The 24,295-nt window shown below is 40.2% G+C and overlaps 1 protein-coding gene across 1 annotated transcript in view; it reads right to left on the bottom strand.

The window, feature by feature from the left end:
• Positions 1-4,622: 4,622 nt before the first annotated feature.
• Positions 4,623-24,295, bottom strand: part of LOC124794891 (dnaJ homolog subfamily C member 22) — a 61,484-nt gene continuing 41,811 nt past the window's right edge. The window contains exon 5 of the mRNA XM_047258588.1: positions 4,623-8,148. Within this exon, the coding sequence (XP_047114544.1) occupies positions 7,942-8,148 (207 nt within the window). The 3' untranslated portion in view covers positions 4,623-7,941. The remainder of the gene's footprint in view (positions 8,149-24,295) is intronic.

Below are 24,295 nucleotides of genomic sequence, written 5' to 3'. Positions count from 1 at the left end.
GGCTGTTCGATGTCTGTTGTCTGCAAATTGTTTTCCACCCAAAAATTCCTTTAGTTTCAGGAGTAAGTGAAAAACTGCTTGGTCCCATGTAAGACATTTAAATTATTGCTGTGTTTGTGCAGATGCCATAATGCGCTATGGCCTACGATTCTGATCTTCATCGTGCACACTGATTAAACATAATGCATCATTTCTTCACTGAAGACCCATTCATTGCACTATCATCAACAACATTCTTCATTTACCTATAAAATTTGATAGGCTGAACATTTTGTGTGTTCAGAAAATGAATGACACTACACATTTCACATTTGCTGGGATTTTCTGCGAGTGCCAAAATTCCAAGGTGTGCTTGTTCGGCATCAAAGCTCAAGTCACATTGAGATGGAGGAAGGAGCTAACTGGCAAGCTCGTGAATGCCTTGACGGGGGATTGGGGCAGGGTGTGGGACACAATCTTTCATTCCTTTATCGACAATATTTGTAATTATTTCTCCGGTGTAGTTTGGGATGACAAACTGTACAATTAATATTTGTTACTACCATTTCACAATGGAATACTGTACCCCACTTCCCACTGAAATTTTTGTTTTTGCAGGGAAATACAGCCTCTAAATGCTTAACAAAAGCGAACATGGTCCACAAAAGGTTGTATGCGCAGTTTAATGAAGCACTTTAATTTTAGCAATTTTCTAGCTAATCATGTGAAATAATTGTAATATATGATTTTATTGTTTCAGACTTCGGTCTAACTGTAGTAAATGATCAAATTCAAAATTATTTGCATTTTTAGTTACTGTTCCTACACTTCATTTTTATGAAAAGGAAAGTTGCCATTCACCATATAGCGGAGATGCTGAGTCACAGATAGGGACAACAAAAAGGCTGTCACAAAATAAGCTTTTGGCCAACAAGGCCTTTGTAAAAAGTAGACGACATCTCCACTATATGGTGAATGGCATCTTTCCTTGTCATAATACTTGATTTTTTTGTTTTTAGTATCTGACTCATTCTATATCCACGCCATTCTTTTGTTTACTGGATCAACAGAACAGAAATAAATACATAAATAAATAAATGATAGTAGATTCTCAGATACTGGCTGCAAGATGATGGAACTTCACAGAATTTCAGGCAAAGAGCATCTAGCCATATGTAAATACTCTTGTGGGAGCATAATTGATACTACGGAAAAACTGAGCCACTATGACCAGATGGCTCACCATTATTATCACACAGATGAGCCCTGTGATACACAGAAGTCCATTGATAGTGGACTCTTCTGACTTTTGCTGTTGCCTCAGAAGATTCCACAACTGCAACCAGAGCACTACTAAGAACCTTGTGTTGTGATGATGTACGAATATTGACTCTAGTTCAGACTGTTTACTGTATAAACTGTGCACAAACTTAGCTTGTAATTACAGACTTGAAACCTTTTGTGCCACATTTTGAGCTAATGTGCACTAAGCAGGCCACTCCACAGACTTTCCACTGCACAAATATTTTCATATCTTCACAAGATTTTGAAGTGGTGGAAAGACTGGTAAGTTGCTCAAAATGTTCAAAAACACAAATGTAAAAACACAGAATCCCAGATTACAGTATCAGTGGGTCACAATTAGATGTAAACTCATCTGGATGATCAGTTTTTAGGGAAAAGAAATGAAATGAACACAAAGGATAATCAAAAGTGAAGCATATGAGACTTCAGTTCGTTCAATGGTAGGATAGTGTAAAAATGCAATCAGCTGGCAATGGAAATTGCTTTGTGATAACTGACTGGAATTACGGAAAGAAACTGCTTACTAAACGCTCGTGCTACTATGCATAGAGTATTACTCAAGTGTCTGGGACTCTTAGTAAATAACACTAACAGGGCATACTGAACTTTTACAAAGAAAGGCAGCATAAATGATTGCAAAGTTCGGTCTGACCCCTGAAAAATCTGAAGTGGCAGATGCTCGAACATGGACACCAACTATTCTGTTAAAGCCAACATATGAAGTTTCAAGACACAGTATTAAGTGAGAAATCTCTAGTCGAGTCGGCCCAAGTTGGCCTCTGACAGCTGCAGTGAACAACTTTGTGTATCTTCCTCAACCAATAATGTAACATGGTCTTGTAAAAGTCTCTGTGGCAACACCTCAGTGCTACCAACTCTGCACACAGCTAATATACTGTTTAAAGACTGCAGCCTTATGTGCTTTGTAGCTGAAAGCTGGCAACAGCACTACGAGCTGTCAGGAGTCTTCTTATGCCATCTTTACTATATTTTGTCTAGTTCATTCTAGTGCACAGAACTTACATCATTTTGATGCATTTGAAATACTTTTTTCTGTGAAATAGTGCAAAGAAACACACTTACATCAGACCCTGTTTTCTTATATTAAACTGAAAATTTGTTGTTTTCATGACAAAAATTGTTTTTATTTTTTGTTCCCTAAATGGAGATTGAATTCAAAGCTATTGGTACTAAAAATAAAGCTGTTTGAAAATTTAGTTTTTTAATCAAAATTACTTGGTTACATTCGCGTCAGTATGAAAATTTTTTAACGATTTTGGAACACAAAATCCTACATCACATTATTCACAATAGTAATAGCCACTCGTCTTGCTTCATTCTCCACAAACCTTACATAATCTCCGATGCTGTTTTGACATTCTGTTGCTGGAACCAATTTAGGAAAATCCAGAATGAGATTTTTCACTTTGCAGCGGAGTGTGTGCTGATATGAAACTTCCTGGCAAATTAAAACTGTGTGCCAGACCGAGACTTGAACTTGGGACCTTTGCCTTTCACGGGCAAGTGCTCTTGCAGGAGTGCTAGTCTGCAAGGTTCGCAGAAGAGCTTCTGTGAAGTTTGGAAAGTAGGAGACGAGGTACTGGCAGAAATGAAGCTGTGTGGATGGGTTGTGAGTCATGCTTTGGTAGCTCAGATGGTACAGCACTTGCCCACGAAAGGCAAAGTCCCAAGTTAGAGTCTCGGTCTGGCACACAATTTTAATCTGCCAGGAAGTTTCAATTTAGGAAAATGTCTTCCACATAGCCCATTTACAGGTGAATGACTTCTAGTTGAAGTTCACTCAACTTATCAAAGCTGTTGTCAGCTCAACAATGAAGTCAAGATGACTGCTAGAGCACCTTAGCTTTTTACAACATACGAATTCACAATCAGCATAATGAAAATATCAAAAAAATCTTTATTCCTCCACTTTGTCTCCATTCAAAAGGGTAGTAACCCACTATCTGGTTGTTATTATTAGAACTCAAAACACAGATTTCATATTTTCTGCATTGAGAGCTTTCTTCTGACATTGACATTGGATGCAGTCACTTTGTGTTTTGGCATCAAAAGAATTATGTCCCCAGTGTCTTGACTTTCACAAATAGCAAATGAATGATCCTGTTTGCAAAACAGAAAGTTCACTTTTTTTCAGTTTCTAAACAATTAGATGTTAGCTAGCTCTTTTCTATTTTTGAGTACTGTAGTGTAAAACCATTTAGAATATAAATACAAAGCTTGTAGCAGACGACAATCTGTTCTCTCTGCACTGTGTGTGACTGTGTGGCTTTGCATGTTGCAACTTAAATACCACAAATAAAGTAACACGCAATGTTGTCTGTATCCTTTCCTGCCAATATGAGTGACAGATGCTGCCCCCATGTTTTTTTGCGGCAGCACGAACATTAGAGTACCTTCATAGAGACGACATATTTTAAACATAGCTGCACAACAGCAACGGTTTCACGTAATAAAATTACAAACAGCCGACCAATTGCAATGTTACAGTATGGTAGCATTGATACAAATAATGTAGTTATACATAAAAAAAGGCAGGTGGCACTTACGCCGAGAAACTTATGCCCAGTGGCATATACAGCCAAAATATAAAAAAATTACAATACTATATTAGTGAAGCCCACAAACGGTATACATGTCAGAACTTTAAAATTGACAATAATGGCTCTTGTCAAGAAAGAATTACGAACACTGGTACACGATCTTGTTAATACACATTCACAGGAAAAACAAAATTTTAGAGCCAGGCAAAATCACACAAGGGCCGATGTAGTAGCAAACATACATCGTGACAAAACCACCATTACATACACATTGAAACTGGTCGGCTGTTTATAATTTTATTTAGAGATGACGGACTTAATACAAACACTGGAATACATTTACAAAGCTCAGAAATATCTGACGTTGGTCCTTGTCACTTGTTCTTTTGGAGCATAATGCGCACGACATAAGAGCAACTTGGCTCATCTCCAAGGCGGTAAGCTATCATTATTCCGTGCCCTGTATATAAATGGAACGGGAATCAACCCCAATGTTTCATACAATGGGAAGTACCCTCTGCAATGCATATCATGGCAGTTTGCAGAGTATATGTGAAGATACACAGATACATGCAGCAAAAATGGAGAAAAATGATTACACTGTACACACAATTACAAAACACATTTGCTTCCAGATCATTATCATGCATGAAGTTAAAAGCTCACACATGTACATATATGTTACAAGGGCGAGAGAAAATTTTGACACAGAAACCAAACTTTGTGAAAAAATATTATTTCTGCACGAGTATACATATAAGAAATTATTTTGTGTATAAAAATCTTTGAGCCAATGAACATATTGAAGTGCAGTGCAACTTCCAAAACAAATGCTACAGACTAATTTAGAATATCGTTAGCAAATGTAGGAATGTTTAATTACTGTACTCAGAATGAACTGGTACTTTCATTTAAAAAGCAAACATGTAACACTTGATATTTTTAACAAAGTTCTAACACTAATCCTATGGATCAGGAACATGTTTTAGACAGTATTTTAAGCTTGCATTCATTACTGAGCAAGAGATATCTTTGTATTGCACATGAAAACTTAGATATACTATGTTCCAACATGACGAGAAGGACGGAGTAATACAATAATATACAAACAGTTTGTAACATTATTGTGCTTTCAGTCATCTAATCCATAAAAAAATTTTTGTTTTCAGAGTTTGGCATAATATAATTGTGATATGCGAAGACTATATGGGAGATGTGATATATGTGATGTGAAGAGTGCTTTGTTAAAGTGTGTTTGTAACTTATGTAAAGAATACGTGAAATGTGTAAGTTACTAAATAATATTTTGTCATGAATTAATGAACTGAAAATGTTTGTGTATGTAATTTCATGTATTTGTGCAAGTTGTCATTTGTATAAAATGGTACACGCTTAGGGACAATGTGTAGGATATGCGGTATGTAAAAGATGTTGAGCTCTTGTACTGCCCGGAAGTCACTGTGAGAAGTGTAAAAGGCGGCTTGGGCTTTTGAAGCACTACCTACACAGAAAGCAGGAATGAGAGGGCACAGTCTGTAGGCTGAAGTGAAAGAGGACTAAGCAAGCGATGCCTTGCCTGGAAATTGTTGCACAACTGTCCCTGATCACAACTGCTGAATTATTAAAGCTTTGATGTAGGTTGTTAGGCTAAGTTACGGACTTTAAAAGATGCCAAGAAGAACTTCAAGAAACGTGTATGCCATACCATGGGTAGTATAGCCACCATTACTATCTGTCATGCCCAACAGGTTAAGAAATGTATAATTAGAATTATGGAAGTGTGAACCATTAACTCAAAATTAATTTTTTTAAATAATTATTGTGTTGATCACAAAATTTTGTTCATCCTGTTGTTTTATTCTTAATTACTGACCTACATAGGGTCCTTTCCTGGTGTTTGATTATTCCGAGTAAATCTGTTATAAAAACATTTGAAGTACTTCATTCAGTATCTACAAGCACTAATTTTCATATCTGAATAAATGTCTGTAACTAATTGTTGTGAACTAATTTTTACAGCACACATAACAGTACTGTATGATTTAAGTAGTAGAAATGCTGAGGAGAAATTTTGCTGAAGCACTTAAGTAAATGTTTTCACACGAATTTAACGATTTTAATATTTTTACTCTCTTTGTGGTAGTAAGTAAAGTGAAAGTGATTAACTAAGTTTTGCTGAAAAAATGAACTTGTCAAGCTTAAATACTGAGGTTTTGCAAGATTAAGCTTTCAGTGAAGTAAAGATAAATTTCTTTCAGTTATAACTGAAATTCAGTAAGGTACAAAGAGTTATAAAAAGAAAATTGCTTATGTGGCTCAGTGACACTGAAGTACCTTTGCAAGAAAATACTGAATGACCATATAGAGTGATCACACCCTACCTTTTTCTATTGACAGATAATTTGCTAGGATAAAGATATGAACCACGTGTCCTAACAAATTTAAATGTGTGTATTGTGCTATTAGAATAGTTAGGTATTTAATTTTTTTGTTACACAAAACGCAAACACAGAAGTATCCACTGGCCAGTTCTTTTTTAGCACGTAGTGACAATTGAAAATTTGCGGCCTTTCTAGATGAAAACTAAATATGTATGTGGGTGTAGTAGCTAAAAGATTCCTGTGTCTTTCTCAAAACCATATCCTGAAAAGTTATATTATTTGTGAAGTTAAGTTAGGGAACAGCAAGAAAGTAGGCCAAATTTACTTCTTCTGCTTTTCCTAAACTTAACCATTTCTTTGCTGAGATAGGCTGGCTACTGTAAATCCATTACACAAACCACTCAATGAACTTGCTACAGAAAGGTTCTAGATTCAGTATTATTCCATTTTTAATGTGTTTCTTTCTAACACCTAGGAAACTCTTAGGAAAAGGAACCAATAGTCTGCTTCCATATCCATTAGTCATACATCAGTCAAGTTCTGTAAAAAGGGTTACATTATTTGACAGTTGTGGAAAGTAGGCACATTTATGATGTGTAAACTATATGCACAATTTCCCGTATAAGAGTGTTGTAAGTGGCTTTTCCCATCACAGGACTATTTCTTTTGTCGGAGTGTAGAAGTCAACAGAATGGAGCTACTTACAGACACCTGTGTTTCACTAAATTTTAGTGACACATACAAATGTGATACTAAATAACACACCTTTCTACAACTAATTTAGGCAAAGCTCACAATCATTAAACAGTAATTATTATTTGAAAAATAAAGTGGAAGTAGCTGCACCAACCACTAAAATAAGTACTTCACAATTTCTACAGGTATTCATCTCCTTTTGTTCATATATCATATTACGTTGCGATGACCTCTCACATCTGTTTCATTATTATGCAGATGGACTTGGACATGGCTTCATAGAAAGCTGTCAATTTCACTTTATTTCTTGATGTTTTGAAAAGGCACCTTTAATCCTGAAAGTATGAGGTTCACCCATTTGCTGCTGTCGGCAGAATTGCAGATAAAATGAAATTTTCAATTAATCTCTCTGTAGATAATCACCTGAATAACTGAGACACTGGAAAAGGAAGAAAACTATACAATCTAAGGAGTTCAACCAACAATAACAGCGTAACTTCTGTGTGTGCAATATAGTCAAAGCCATAGATTACACCAGGAATGCAAGCAGCTTTATGATCCACATGCTTATTTACCTCAATAAAATATCTTTGTTTCATTATTTACATCAACAATAGCCCAATATAAAAAAGGTTTCAAGAACCTTTCAGTTATAAAAATAAGAAACATTGTCTGAATTACTTCCTTTGTGTGTCACATGTTTATAATCACATGACACTCACTGTCTCAACAGATCACAAAACATAGAAATATTCCTTACAGCCTGAACTCTTCTCACAAAACGCTAGGTGAACTCATAGTTACACTTATCATTAACAATACCGGGTCAAAATGACACTAAAATCTATTGTTAAGATTGATTTCCCATCACAGAACTCTGATATATTGCTTTGGTAAAAACATTAGTAAACACTATAAAATATATAAACCACGACAAACTCAACACAACAGCACACACACACACACACACACACACACACACACACGAAAGTCCTCACAGGGATCCATGTTCTCCAACATTAAGGATTGTATCTTTTGTTTCTGCTACTTCTCTTTGCCCTAATGCTGGAGACAATTTCATATGCCTGCTGAATTTCCATGAATTTTTCCTGTGCCTCTCGCCGTTTGTCTGGATCTTTCACTTTATCTGGGTGGTATTTTCTTGACAAAGCTCTCCAACTGGATGTTATCTCAGCCTGAGTCGCACTGCTTGATACTTCCAAAACCTGCAGTGAAATATTATCAGATAAGTCAATGAAAGATCATTATACCTGACATGTGAAAATAGCTTAGCAAACATTAATAGACAATGAACAGCACAAACAGAATAGGACAATAACCTTTTAAACCAAATTTGTCTCCAACAGAGTTGAGAGTAAATGGTATTCCAAATATAAGAACAGCAACCAAATGCCAAAACAAGAGAAGAGCAGGACTGAAAGCCTTGTCAATGAGGAAAAACAAACACATATCAAAATACTTCCTCTAGAAAATTACACCCAAGAATTTATCATCAGATGCAAAGCATTCTGTAAGCTACAATGAGGAGCACACTTACAAACACAGAAACAGTTCGCATTTTAAGTTGAGCTTTCTACTGATACTGAGTATCATAGTCACATACTAATATTTAATATCTTGGTTACTCTTAATACCTTCACTGTAGCAATGTGCTTCAGACTGCATTAGGATATTTTAAAAGATTGCCAAAAACATAAACAGCTTTTGGAAGTAGCCTTGTCCAGGGACACTTCTTTCAAAATTAACCATTTTGTAGGACAGCTGACGGCACAGTAAAAGTCAAATGATTGACTACTTGTCCTTATGCTTTGGAATGTGACGATTTGTGTTGGGCATAAAAAGAATTTCATCTCTACCAGAAAGACTTATTTTATGAACAAAACCAATTACATCACTCGAGATATCTCTTGATTTATAAGATTGTTTTGCAACAGTCATCGTCAGATCAAAACTTAGAACTTGTGAAATAAGGCTCAGTGACAATAACAACAGGTTTCATCACTACTAACACTGGTCCTTGTTTTACACATTCTAAGTTTTGATCTGATGACGGTAGCAGCCAAAAAAATGTTATAAATAAAGACATATCTTACGCAATTTAGACAGTTTTATTAACAGAATATTCACATTGATCATGGACCTGTGCACAAAATTTATTTCCTTTATTAACATGAAGACTGTACAGTGGAACCTTGCATAATTCACTCCAGAATCTTACTCACAGCACGAAACACTCATTAAGCGAAACAATTTATACCATACAAATTCATGTAAAACATGATAATGCATTCCATGCAGAAAAAGTACTAAAAGTTTAATTTTATTCATGCCATTAATTCAAAGAAAATTACACAAGCAGTATCATGAATTTTTTTATTCTTGATACATAACTAATTCTTTTTTATTAGTAAGCTATCCCTAGTCATTTGTTTCTGCCGACGCTTCAACACTTGGCGAAAATGCAACACAGCATCATCATTAAATAAATTTGTAGTGTGCATAGCCACTGTTTTATGGGGGGGGGGGGGGGGGGGTGATCATTTTCAATGTACAATACAACTGATTTCCATGCTTTCAGCATTTGTCTTATTGCACCAGAAGATTGTTGCTTTGCTGATACCGCCTCCTCCTCCTCCTCCGAATTTCTCTCCACAACTTCCTGCTGTGAAACACACTGCAACTCCATAAGCTCTTTGGTGATCATTTCTTGGCTGTGATCTTCCACAAGCTCATCGATATCATTGTTATCCACTTCTAGTCCCATGCTGTAGGCCAAAGACACAATCTTGTTGGCTACAAGCTCCACAGGTACTGACTCAAATGCCTCAGTATCACATTCAATAACACTCCAGCCAGAGCTGCTTCGAATTATATGGGAGAATTCTCTTGGTAACCCCTTCCCATGCCTTTTGGGTCATCTTGACGCAAGTAACAATGTAGAAGTGATATTTCCAAAACTCTCAGAGTGAGAGTAGTAGCATCAATCAACTCAAAGCAATGCTCGAAGAATGCTTTAGTGAAAGCTTCTTGAAGTTATAAATAATCTGCTGATCCATAGGCTGGAGTAACAGGGTGGTGTTGGGAGGCAGAAACTGAATCTTGACGAACTGAAATTCTTCACGGAGGTGGTCTTCTAGGCCTGGAGAATGGGCAAGATCGTTGTCCATAGCAAGCAAGACATGGAGAGGCAGATTCATCTCAAGCAAATATTTTTACACTGAAGGATGAAACACTTCATTCGTCCAATCACAAAAAAAAGATCACGTCACCCAAGCCTTATTGTTAGACCTCCACATCACATTTAATCTGCACTTCTGGACTTTACACTTCTTGAGGGCAATTTGCGTATCTGAATGGTAAACACGCAGCATTTTAGTTTTCAAATCGCCGCTTGCACTGGCACAAAATAGTAATGCGAGATGGTCTTTCATTGGCTTGTGGCCAATGAATGCTACTCTGCTTTTATAAAGGTACGCTTCAGCATCTTTTTATAGATTAGACCCGTCTCGTCACAATTGAAATCCTGTTACGGGAGGTAACACTCAGAATTCATTAGTATCTTGAAGTTCCTGATTAAGTTCTCTGCTGCCTTTGTGTCGGCACTGGCTGCTTCGCCATCCTCAATGCTGTGGATGCTGGTTTTTCTCTTAAACTTCTTGAACCACCCATGACATCCCTTAAATACTTCTTCGGCCACTGATGATCCTGGCAGACTGCAGTATGTACTAAAGATAATGATCATATGTTTCTGCCAACAATGAAAGGTGTTCATACTGTTGAATGTTTCCCCAGCCGTGCGCAAACGGCTGGTGATATTACATTAAATCATTGTCACTCACTGTGAGAGTCTCTCTCTCTCTCTCTCTCTCTCTCTCTCTCTCTCTCTCTTTTGCTCATTATGTGAACTTCATGTTATGGGAGGAGCACGTTAAGTGAGGTTCCACTGTATAAGATTTCTTTCTTTTAGACAGTCCTTTAAAAATTCACCTTTCTGCTCAAGACAATCTGTCAGAGAGAAGAAATGTAAACTGTCAGAAATCTTGTTGGAATTTAAATTGTAAGATGCTGAGAGACTTGCCTCTCTGCATTATGCCAATGAGGTTTTAACAGAGCAATGTGGGAGTATCCTAGTTCTTATACCATCCCCAACATCAGTATTATTTTGTTCTAACCTGGTCTCATTTTATTAATAATAATTCCTGTGTACTTTCTCAATTACTAACGACAATAGTACAGTTAGTTCAACTTAAGAGAAATATTCATGACTTACTACACACGTTAACCATGCAAAGGCGAAACCTACGATGAGCTGGAAGATGTTTCTAGATTGCTACAGCTCATTTGAAAGCCCTCATTTTTCACTTTACAAAAATTGTTGAACTTACTACAAAATCTTAACATTTCAAAATTTCAGTGTTCTAAAATGTTCCAACCTTAAAAGGTAATGATTTCCAAAATTCAGTACCACAGTGTTATGACCCTGATTTTTTTTGTTGGAAACAGCTAATTAGTTTGGCCTCAGCAGCAAGTGACTGTGGTAGTGTGTGCATGCGTGCACGCACGCGTTGTTCCAATGACGGCCTTTTTGGACGAAAGCTTACTTATTTGACAGTCTTTTGCTGTGCCTATTTGAGACAGCATCTCTGCTGTATGGTGAGTAGCAATTATCATTTTCATATTGCCATTATTCTATCCTGGATTTTCCATTGTTTCATTAGTCCTTTAATTATTCCAGAGCTTCCAGTGAATTTTAGGAATCATCTTTCACAATGAAATGCTCTCTTATAAAAGTGTACCTATAATTTGGCTACCATTTTCTAATTATAGTGCTATTAGTTAAACAACTTCCACAACTGCCAACTGTACCTTTGTTCCTTTCAACAAACAGTAATTATCCATATCATGCATGTCTTAAATAGGTATTGTACACAAAGCCTGATGTGAGTCAGAGGCTAGTAATCATCATACAAACAATCTGTCTCATAATGTTCACACTGTGCAGTGTACAGAAATTGTAAACATTGTGTAGTTGTTTCTATAGAACATACAGGTATTATGTGTGTGTCAGAAAGGCCACAGCTGGGAACTTGCACCTGATCTACATTTCACCATTGCTACCACGTGGTTACTACGTCATCACGTAAAATAATATATTACTCTGACACAAACGAACGTAGTGGTATGGTATCAACTTGTGTAGCTTTCTGATCTGGTTCAAATATTGAGATTGCTGCATGTTACAAAGCTCATCATACGAACAGATCATTGTGCATAAATGAATATGAAGAGTTTGAAAAATCATTTGCAACAGTACAACATACTTTATTCAACATATGTTCATAAAGTCCACTATTAGCAGGAGGGCAATCAACAACAAAAGACCAAGAGATGTCCAAGTCATATTTGCAAATCAGTAAAGTTATTAGGCGATGCTAAATGTGTGAGGTATATGGGGGAAAAAGTCGTCGTCAGTAGAAAATTCAAAGGTTTAGAGACAATAAATTTCACTCTCTTTGTTCAAAAATTTCGTGTTTATGTGCTGAGCCTAGTTTGAATTTCAGAAAGATTAGTGAACACACAATGGCAAACTAAAGTCTTTATATTATATTTACTCCCTCTCTTCTACTTTAATAGATACTTATAATACAAGTTTATTAGTGATCAGCCTGTCTGCAAAGTAAATTTTATTGTGGACCAGTAAGTGATAATATTTTTCTTCTCCCGGAAATAAAGTCTTTCATAGCCACACTGTTTCTATATTTGTTAAGTACTAGTTTCCAGGCCAAAATTTTGTTTTCAAGCACTCAAACATTCAGAAGTTGTCACAAAGTTTTTTTCATGGAGAAAAAATATAAGCTTTAACACTTTCGAGACGAGTGACGTAGCTCCTACGTCGGTCCGACAGTACCCCAAAAAGACAATCGACGTAGCTCCTACGTCGGCCGATTATCAGCGATGTTAATGACTCGCAGCGCATGACTTTCATATTCTGTAGGTTTAAAAGTACTGTCTGGTTATCCTAGTACCAAGAAAAAATTATAGATGGCAGCACATGTCACTGTTGGAGATGGTACAGGAGCATATTTTGAGTCATTTGCTTTGCCGCGCTCACACTCGACTTACAACAGGCGCACGGCAGTTCGAAACTTTAGATTGTTGTCGGCTGATAGCTTTGCGCTTTATTTTCGTCATGGCCTTGGGAGATGAAGAAATAGAGTTTTTATTTAACAATAGTGGTTCAGAATTAGATGAAGAAATTGCAGATTTGGACATTAGTGACGGTAAGCTATTTTTTGTCCGAATTTTCCATAATTCTGTGGTTTGATTCCTGGTCAGAAAAATGATCATTTTTACGAATTTTCTTATAGATGAAAACGATCCCTCTGACGGTGAACCGTCAGGAAGACCTGAAGATGAGGCTGTTGACATCGTTGTCACAACAAACACAACTGGTCATTGCAAATTGCCATATTCTTCTGGCCAGTGGACAGATGACGATACAACCACTCCCCAGCTTCCTGTTTTTTCCGAATCCTGTGGAATTCAAGATTGGATTGACCAACATTCTTCAGTGTTTGATTGTTTCACGTACTTTTTCGATGAAGAACTGGTGACACTGATCAAACGAGAGAGAAACCGCTACGCTAGAATGGCAATAGACACACTAAGTGCTATAGAAAAACTGAAGCCTCAGTCAGTGTGGCGTAAGTGGACAACAGTGAAACTCAGTCAACTGTATAAATTTTTTGGTATTATTTTGCATATGTGCCTAGTCAAGAAACCAAAACTGTCTGACTACTGGTCAACAAATCCCGTGTTGCAGTCCTCATTTACGGCAAAGTGCCTGCCAAGAGATAGATTTTGTCAATTCTACGAATGTTACATATCGTAGATAACGCATCATATATTCCTAAAAACCAGGTAGGTCACAATCCTATTCATAAGGCAAGACCTATATTCGACAGATGCGTGACCCAAAGTGGAAAGGCTTACAAGCCAGGTGAAAATATTAGTATAGATGAAGGAGTTTGCCCTTTCCTTGGTAGACTGAGTTTTAGAGAGTATATGAAAAATAAGCCTAATAAATATGGCGTAAAATTTTTTATGCTATGTGAAAATGAAAGTGGGTACATCCTGAACTGTGAGATTTATTCTGGGAAACAGTCTAATGCCGATAACAGCATTTTACACATTGTAGACAAATTGTGTCATTCGTTTCATAATAAAGGTCACACGTTATACATGGACCAATTTTACACCAGCCCTGATTTACTGGATTATTTGTGGGGGAAAAGAACTAAGGCAGTTGGTACTGTGCAGAAAAATAGAAAAGGACTAGACGAGATCACTTACTGTTTGTAAAATGGAAGGACAACAGAGACGTTTTTCTTTTGACAACAAAAAATAAAATGACTGCAACAAATGTCAGTGTAAAAACTAAATTTGGAATGGTGGAAAAAATGAAGTCAGACTGTGTTTTGAACTACAATAGTAAAAAAGCTGATGTGGATCATAGCGAGCCACCTAATGGCTTACTATCCTTTTGAACGAAAACAAATAAAGTGTTGGAAAAAAGTTTTCTTTCACATTTTCATGCTCATGACTTTAAATTCATACATTTTGTACAAAATGCCGTGAAATACAAGCAAACATCTGGTTGAATACATTACAGAGTTAGCAGAGAACTTGGTTCACAAAGTTGGCCTCTTAGACTCATGCACTTCTCAGAATAGTTCACCCATTAACAGATTAAGCGGAAAACATTTTCCAAAATTAATTCCACCCACAAAATTGTCTAAGTGGCCTCAGAGAAGGTGTAAAGTATGCGCAGAAACAAGCAAGGCCAGATACGGTAAAGTTTCAAGGAAAGATACGCGATATTATTGTGAAACCTGTGACATAGGGCTTTGTTTTCCAAAATGTTTCGAAATATTTCATACAAAAGCCAATGTAACTGCGTGATATTAATAAAATAAAAGTTCATATTTCAACAGTTATTCATTTAAAACTAACAACTTCAATCCTATGTCCCTTAGAGGCCCTAAAACCTAATTTTTTTTTCACTGTGAAAACAGCATACACTCAAATTAATATGCAGCCCTTGTCACTAACATAAATGTTTATTTCTTTGCAGTACTCTGAAGGGAATGGACGTAGTTTTTAAATGCAAAAGATAATCTATTTTCTGTGGTATAGGATCTGCTGTAGAAAATTCAGAAAAACTGTGAAATCGCTCAGTACCAGCCGGTTGAGCATCCACACTCACACTCAGTCCTCAAAGTGTTAAAAATTCTTCAACTGAAGCTTGTTCTCGATGACTGAGAAACCTCAAACAGGAAAAGATAATATTAGAAGAGATGAGTGTAACCGTAGTTGGAAAGTGAGGGAGGCAGTAGTAGCAGTAGTAGTAGTAGTAGTAGTAGTAGTAGTAGTAAGAGGAGGAGGAAAGGGCGAGTGCACACGTAAAGGTTCTCATAACATAATTCAGCAGTCAAGTCTATAGATGGCACTTGCAGTTTGTAATTAGCTACAGTTCACTGGAACTATATTTCTACAGCAGATGGAAGATCGGTTAGCTGGTTTAAAGGCGGGAGAAGGGACCAAACTACGAGGTCCTAATAAAACAATGCTACAAGTGTGAGAATAACATGGACTAAACAAGAAACACAAAACGGAAAGACAGGAAAAGCCACAAGAACGAAGAGAAGGCAACAAACACTAAAAGGAACAAAAGAGGAGAAGAAAACAACATAGAGACGCTAGAAACAGAAGAGAGTAAAACATGAAAGCAGATTACAGTGGCTGGCCAACCACGAGAATAAAAAGAGAAAGCCAGCTACTCTGCTACACATTAAAACCTCCACCCTAAAAGCACTAGGGTGGACGACACAGAGGGACAAAGGACATGCACTAAAACCTACATAGAAGTATAAAACCCACTCTCATGGATAAAACTTAAAACTAAAGCTGCTGTGCAGGCACTGTCGCCCAACACCGAAGGCAGAGCGGCTAAAAGTGGGCAGTCCGGCAAGAGGTGGACGACTGTCATTTGGAAGCCACAGCGACACTAAGGTGGGTCCTTGCGATGGGGTAGGTAACCATGCGTTAGCCACGTATGGCCAATGCGGAGCCGGCAGAGGACAACCGAATCCCTGCGAGAGGCCTGCATGGAAGACTTCCACACATTCATAGTCTCCTTAATGACACATAGTTTGTTGTGCATGCTGTTACGCCATTCTGTCTCCCAAAGCCAGAAAACCCTGCGGTGTAAGACAGAATGCAGGTCAGTTTCGGAGATGCGTATCTCCAGAAGCGGTTTCCATGTCACCTGTTTGGCCAGCCTGCCGGCAAGTTTGTTGCCGGGGATTCCGTGTCCTGGGGTCCACAAAAACACCACGGAACGGCGGGACTGTTCCAGGGCATAGATGGAGTCCTGAATGGATGCTAACACAGTGTGGCGAGGGTAGCACTGGTAGCTTGTAGGCTGCTCAATGAGTCACTACACAGGAGAAATGACTCGCCACGGCATGAGCGGATGTACTCAAGAGCATGAGATATGTCCGCCAGCTCTGCAGTGAAAACACTGCAGCCAACTGGCAAGGAGTGCTGCTCAATATGTCTTCCATGGACATATGCAAAGCCTACATGACAATCAGACATTGAGCCGTCAGTGTAAACCACTTCAGAGCCCCGGAACACGTCAAGAATTGGAAGGAAGTGACAGCGGAGAGCGGCGGGGTTAATGGGGGGAGTCCTTGGGGCAAAGCAAAAGGTCCAGACAAAACTGCGGCTGAGGCGTACACCATGAAGGCGAACGTGAACGGACCGCAAGTAGAGGTGGTAAAGGGAAGGACTCCAGTTCAGAGAGAAGGTACCGCATGTGAACCGCAATCGTTTGCCCCGATCTGGGCTGCCGAGACTGCCGCGGGTGGGAAAAGGAGACGGTAATTCGGATGCTGAGGGGAACTATGACTGTGTGCTGCGTAATGATTGGCACCCCAATTGGTGTTGCTCAAGCAATGGAGGGCATTGAGGTGCTGCCAGCACTTCTGCTTAAGCTGACAAAGAGGAGGGAGCCAAGTCAATTGAGCATTGAAAACCAGTCTTAGGAATTGATATGCCTCCACTACAGAGAATGGATCGTCATCAAAGTAAAGTGCAGATTCCGGATGAACGGTACGACACAGACAGAACTGCACGACAAACGACTTTGTGGCTGGAAACTGGAAGCCATGGGCTAGAGCCCATGACTGAGCCTTGTGGATGGCTCCCTGGAGGTGCCACTCAACAACAGTACTGGAGCAGCAGTACGAAATACAGAAGTCACCTGTATACAGAGAAGGTGAGACGGAGGGCCTGACAGCTGCTGCTAGACCGTTAATGGCCACTAAAAATAAAGAGACACTTAATACAGAGCCCTGCGGGACTCCATTCTCCTGGATATGGATGGAACTATGGGAGTCGATAACTTGGACAAAGAAAGTATGGAGCGACAGGAAGTTCTGGATAAAAATTGGGAGTGGTCCCCAGAGACCCCACTCATACAATGTGGCAAGGATATGATGTCACTAGGTCATGTCGTATGCTTTACATAAGTCAAAAAAGACGGCAATCAGGTGTTGCCATCTGTATAAGGCTCTTCAGATGGCAGACTTGATGGACACAAGATTATCAGTGGTAGAATTACCCTGGCGGAAGCAGCCCTGATATGGAGCCAGCAAGCCACGTGACTTCAGTACCCAACCCAACCGCCGACATACCATACGTTCCAGCAGCTAACAAAGAATACTGGTGAGGCTGATGGGCCAATAGCTATCCACATCAAGCGGGTTTTTACTTGGTTTGAGCACTGGAATCATGGTGCTCTCCCGCCATTGCGATGGAAAGATGCCATCGCACCAGATCCGTGAGAGATGTTTAATCATCTGGCTGTGGATGTGATCAGGCCCAGGAGCTGTGTCGGCGCAACGTGTAAGGACACCGAGGAGCTCCCACTCTGTAAATGGGGCGTTATAGGATTCACTGCAGCATGTAGTGAATGAGAGGACGTTCCCTTCCAGCCACCGTTTGAGTGTGTGAAAGGCTGGGGGGTAATTCTCCGACGCAGAGGCTCGAGCAAAGTGCTTGGCAATGGCATTTGCATCGGTACATAACTCACCATTTACGGTAACACCGGAGACGGCTGTTGGGGCCTGGTACCTGAAAAGACGTTTGATCTTTGCCCAGACTTGGGAAGGTGATGTGTGGCACCCAATGGTGGAGAAACATATCTGTCCCAACACTCCTCCTTCCGTTGTTTGATAAGATAGCGAACATGGGCACGGAGCCATTTAAAGGCTATGAGGTGCTCCAGGAAAGGGTGGCGCTTATGCCACTGTAGAGCTCGCTGACACTCCTTAATTGCTTCAGCGACTTCTGGCGACCACCAAGGGACTGCCTTACACCTCTGACACCCTAAAGAGTGAGGGATCACGTTTTCTGCTGCAGAAACAATTATGCTAGTCACCTGCTCAACCATCACATCGGAGATTCAGCGGTGACAGGAGAGGTGAAAGTTCCCCAGTCCCCCTTGTTCAAAGCCCATCTGGGCAGGCATCCGTGTGCCTGATGCTGGGGCAGTGACAGGAAGATGGGGAAGTGGTCACTACCACACAGGTCGTCGTGTGCTCTCCAGTAGATAGATGGGAGAAGTCCTGGGATGTAAGCTGATAAATCAAAGGCCGAGTAACTACCATGAGCCACATTGAAATGTGTGGCGGCCCCAGTATTTAAGAGACAGAGGTTGAATTGCGACAGTAAAGTTTCAACATCTCTGCCAAGGCCAGTAAGCATGGTACCACCCCAAAAGGGGTTACGGGCATTAAAATCTCCCAGAAGTAGGAAAGGCTTAGGGAGTTGATCAATAAGTGCAGCTAATACATTCAGGGGCACTGCACCATCTAGAGGAAGATATACATTGCAGACAGTTATTTCCTGCACCGTCCTCATTCTGACAGCCACAGCTTCAAGAGGGGTTTGAAGAGGCACATGTTCACCACAGACCAAGTTTAGGACATAAATGCAAACTCCACATGACACTCGATTATAGTCGCTACGGTTCCTGTAATATCCCTTATAGCCGCAGAGGGCAGGGGTCTGCATTGCTGGCAACCAGGTTTCCTGGAGGGCAATGCAGATAGCATGTGCCATAGCTCAGCCAAGCAGTGGAAAAAACTGCCGCAATTCCACTGGATGATGACATCGTGAGATTGGGAAGGCATGGAACATTCAATGAGGCAGTTTACGCCTCAGAGTCACCTGCTGCCACCGAGTTATTGCCTGAGCAGTCTATATCCATTGTGTCTGAGGGTCTGGCGAGATCTAGGTAGCAGTGGTGTAGGTGCCACCGCAATTTCCTTGGTCTTAGAGGTTTTCTTTTTTGATTTCTCTTCCTGCTCCTGGGCATCCCTGGCTGGAAGGACTTCACTCGCTCATTCTCTGGGACTGAGGATGAGCGTGAAGCCCTACGACTGGCTGCTTTTGGGCTCTTCAGCCACTAGTGGGTGTCGTCTTTCCCACTAGAAGAAACCTGGGGAGGACCCCTTCCTAGCGAGAGAAGCCGAAGAAGACTTATGCTTCTCCGGATTGGAAGTGGGGACAGACGTCCCCGATGGTTGGGGGTGGGGGTTGTTGTTTCCGAAGTAGGTGGTGCAGGAGCAACCAGGAGGGAAATGCCCCCTACCATCAAGGGGGCATGTTTAGTCTTCCGGCTCCAAGAGGTGACGTCGGTTGGCGGAGATGATGGTGCCAGACCTGTTGTAGTGGCGGCGTAAGAGAATGTCAATATACAAGATGCAGGCATTCAAATTTTCTCTTAGCCTCAGTGTAGGTCAGTCTGTCCAGTGTCTTTTACTCCATGATTTTCCTTCCTTTCTGGAGAATCCTGCAGTCAGGCGAGCAAAGCGAATGGTGCTCTCCACAGTTGACGCAGATGGGAGTTGGGGCACATGGAGTATTGGGATGTGATTGGCGTCCACAATCTTGGCATGTGACGCTGGAAGTACAGCGGGAAGACACATGGCCGAACTTCCAGCACTTAAAGCACCACTTCGGGGGAGGGATATAGGGCTTTACATCACACAGGTAGACCATCACCTTGACCTTCTCAGGTAATGTATCACCCTCAAAGGCCAAGATGAAGGCACTGGTGGCAACCTGATTATCCTACGGACCCCGGTGGACACACCGGACGAAATGTACACCTCGCTGCTCTAAATTGGCGCACAGCTCATCGTCGGACTGCAAATGAAGGTCTCTGAAATATGGTACCCTGGACCATACTTAAGTTCTTATGGGGCATGATGGTTACAGAAACATCTCCCAGCTTGTCACAAGTGAGTAACTCCCGTGACAGAGCGAGGATGCTGTTTTGATCAAGACTGACACAGATCTCATTTTGGACAAGCCCTCCTCCTCCCCGAACTTGTCCTCTAAATGCTCAGTAAAAAACTGAGGCTTCATTGCCATGAAAGACTCCCCATCAGCTCTCGAACACACAAGGTACCGAAGTGAATAAGATCCGCTGCCATCCTTAGCCTGACGTTCCTCCCATAATGTGGCCAGGGAGGGGAACGATTTGGGGTCGTACTTCTATGCATTGAATTGAGCTTGTGATCGCTTAGAGACCACTGGTGTTTCACCACCAGCAAGAGATGATGGACTACGCTTCATCACGTGTCACCGCCCTGATGCCACCCTTTCCAACCAGGGGCCCTCCCCATGGGCACCACCCAGCCGCAGCAAAGGTCACCTGGCTGGGTGGTCATTGCCGGGAGTCCTGATGCGCCAGGGAGGTGGGCATCTACCCCTTGGTATAAGTGGGGAAATAATGGCACAGGCATCAGCACAGCGAACCCTGTATGGTCAGGGGGCTACAACCAATAGGGTACATGGCAACCCCACCACAGCGGACTGGCTACCGTGCTGGGTATCAGGTGCAAAGCATGTGCAAAGAAGTCCATGGTCATTGTCGACATAGAAATCTAAACTGCATAGTGCATGATGCAAAATGCACCTAGGAAGGTGTCCTTGCCCAAGAGATGGAGAATGGGCACGACTGCAATGTGACGACGAGAAAGTGGGCTAAAGAACTCAATGCACAATGGACACGATGCACCTTGTAAAGGCGCCTTTCCCCAATTGGCTCACTCTTTGGAAAAATTTTGTAGAATGGAGGTCAAATCCTACAGGGGACCAACACAAAGGCCAAAACGTGTGAAACTGCTTTTAGTCACCACATACGACAGGCAGGAATACCTCTGACCTATTCTAACCCCCGGACCCGCAGGGGGGAGGGGGGGGGGGGGGGGGACAGCAGCAGATGGAAGAGTAGAACACAACAGAAACATATCTCTTCTGACAATGTGTGGCAAAATAGTTTCTTGATGCAGCAGATCTTATCAAAACACTTATTTCAGCTGAAGCTAATGTTCCTTATACAGAGCATACGTAAAATGACCTTCAAAGGACAGGGATATTTTTCCATTTACACATTAATTTGATAGCTTACCACAAATATTTAAATGTATAACTTACTGAAGAGTATAACAGAATTCCACAGCTACTGTAGCCGGCATAATCCAAAACAAGAACAGTTTGCAACTCCTATCCGAACACAGATCATGTTAGTGCTCTAGAGCTGTGCCAGAGAATCATATGACACACCACTCAAGTTACACGGTATAGTGTTAAGTATCTCAACTGGTTATGATAAAGATTCATCTATGATGCAGAAATAACGCCACTTGAACGTCCTCTTAATTTCAACTTTGAATACAGCTATAGATCTTATTACTGGACCAATAAAAAAGAATAAACATAAAAATTAAAAAAAATCACTAAGAAATCAAAAACGCTTTACAATACTACTCAAAAGCATACTTCCTTACAAAAATTTGAAGCACTAAGCATACTTCCTGACAAAAAGGTGAAGCACTAAGAAGACATTGTTGGATGTCAATGTAACTTTGTACATATACACAAACACATTGGCGGGTATGTAAATGATTATAGAGATAAAACTCACTGTGACAGGTGGGGCGGCCACGAGAGTGTGTCAGTGTTTTTCATGTTAGTGTTGTTACCAGGCCTGACTGACTGAGTACATAAGGGGCCACAGAAAGTGTCAGATGTTGAGTGATCTCTGAAAGACACAGAGTGTTCATGTGAGACAGCTTTATCAGCACCTGACAGGTGTTTGAAAGGGGTCTCATTGTGGACCTCAGAACTCACATCTAGCAATATACAGTTTTGGGGTCATTTGGATGAATGTTGGACTGCATAGGAACATCGTTGTCAGGGTAGTGGTCGGCCACATTTGATCACCGCTACAGAGGATCAACTCACTGTGCACCAGGCACATCATAACCACTTCGTATTTGTTCCTGCCGTCCAACAACAAATAATGGACTTCCTGCAATATTTTGTCTCACGCTGCAACATTGGTCAGATACGAGCAGTAGCTGGACAAGGGACTTCTCATCCCATGTGTAGGCTGTCAACACAGGAACACAAACCACTTTGTTTGGAGTGTTACAGTGACAGGGATACATAGACTGCTGATAAATGTCATTAAATAATGAACTGCACTTCTGCACTAACCCAGATGACCACCACTGGTGAGTATGGTGATGACCTGGAGGAAAGTTCAATCCTTCCAATGATTCGGAGAGGCACAGTGGTGTTAACCCTGGTATCATGGTAAGAGGAGCCATCAGATACTGGATTATGGATGGCACTGATTGAGGGAACTCTGACTGCACAATGTTCGTCACGGATATTCTGCATCCTCTTATATCCTATTATATTACCATATTATTATATGTGCCATATCTCAACAGGATAACACTCATCCAAATGGCACACGTCTATGAGCTGTCTGCATAATGTAGAGGTACTCCAATGTCCAACAAGATCCCTAGATCAAGCATGGGGCCAGTTGGGACACAACTCTGACCACGTTTCAGTATGTGGGATACAGGAAATCAAGGACTATTTCCAACAGTAGTGGTCCAGCTTCCCTCAAAACATACAACAGCTTTACAACATCCTTCCCAAACAAGTCAGTGCATGCATCCAGGCCATAGGGGATGTAACTCTGTATTGATAAAGGGGCTCATAATGCCAACTTATACTTAAATTTGGATCAATTTAGTAACCACTGGAATAAAATCATGTGACGTCTCAACCGTCAGTGTAGATGAGAACAGGGATGTCAATGCTCTCAAAGCATTTTGACACTGAATGGAAAATACAAAATGATTTAAAATGACACCTAACAGTATCAAAGATGGTATTACTGAAGTGGACAAGCCCATTTAGCTTTTATTTCCACAACAAATAGTAGTTTGTTATTTGTAGCTGGATGAGTAAAATCAATTAATACTGAGGCATCATAAGTTGGGCCACTAGTCAATATTTTGGATTTCATTGATACAAATAGTGAAATGAACTGGCTGCAGTCCATTCCAGGGCTCTGGGACCACAGTTCACATGTTCCAAAGTAAAAAATCTATATATAGACATGCCTCTCCCTATCACTTTTAGGGATGTAAGGCCACATAAACGGAAGAACAAATATATACTTTGAAGTACAATAAAGCTGCCTGGTGGCAAGCACTATTTTAATTTCTAATACTTTTAGCATAAAGATCGTCCTTTGCACATTAAATCGGTCTGAATGTGCATAAACGCAGTAGCAACAATATCTCAGTCAATTATTCCTTCCACAACTCATTCTGTGATCTTCGCAAAATAAATGTAGTTTTTATGAACTTTAGTATGATTGTGAAATGATGTGTTGAATGTCTTACCTTAAAAGAACTGTTGTAATGATTCCAAAATGGGTCTTCCATTTTGCAAGTCAGCAGTATTTCCAAAGTTACAGATAATTTAGTATTGTGATTAACATTTTATTAATTTTGATACACCTGATGCATTCGGGTTACAATTGCTGCATGTGTAAAACATTATATCTTGTTTCCTAACCTTAGTTGAATGAATTTCACTTCTGGAAACATTTTTAGTTCAATGTGAATACTGCAGAACATATCCACTTGTCAATACATGGTACAGTTCTAGAATTAGCAAAAGAGTGGGTTTCACAGGAAACCTATTATGGTATTTAGTTGATATAGATCCTCAATTCATGGTAGAAAAATATGGAAATAAAGATACCTTACTTGGATTCTAAAATACAATTTCAGAAGGATTGTTCGGTAATTACGGAATAAGCAAGCAACAACCAATGTTATGCTGCTGTTAAAAACATGTCTTATGTATAACAAAAATATAATTTGAGTCAATTCAAACGAA

Source organism: Schistocerca piceifrons, chromosome 4 (genome assembly GCF_021461385.2).
Source record: "Schistocerca piceifrons isolate TAMUIC-IGC-003096 chromosome 4, iqSchPice1.1, whole genome shotgun sequence".
Lineage (NCBI taxonomy): Eukaryota > Metazoa > Arthropoda > Insecta > Orthoptera > Acrididae > Schistocerca > Schistocerca piceifrons.
This window is presented reverse-complemented; position numbering and strand designations above follow the sequence as displayed.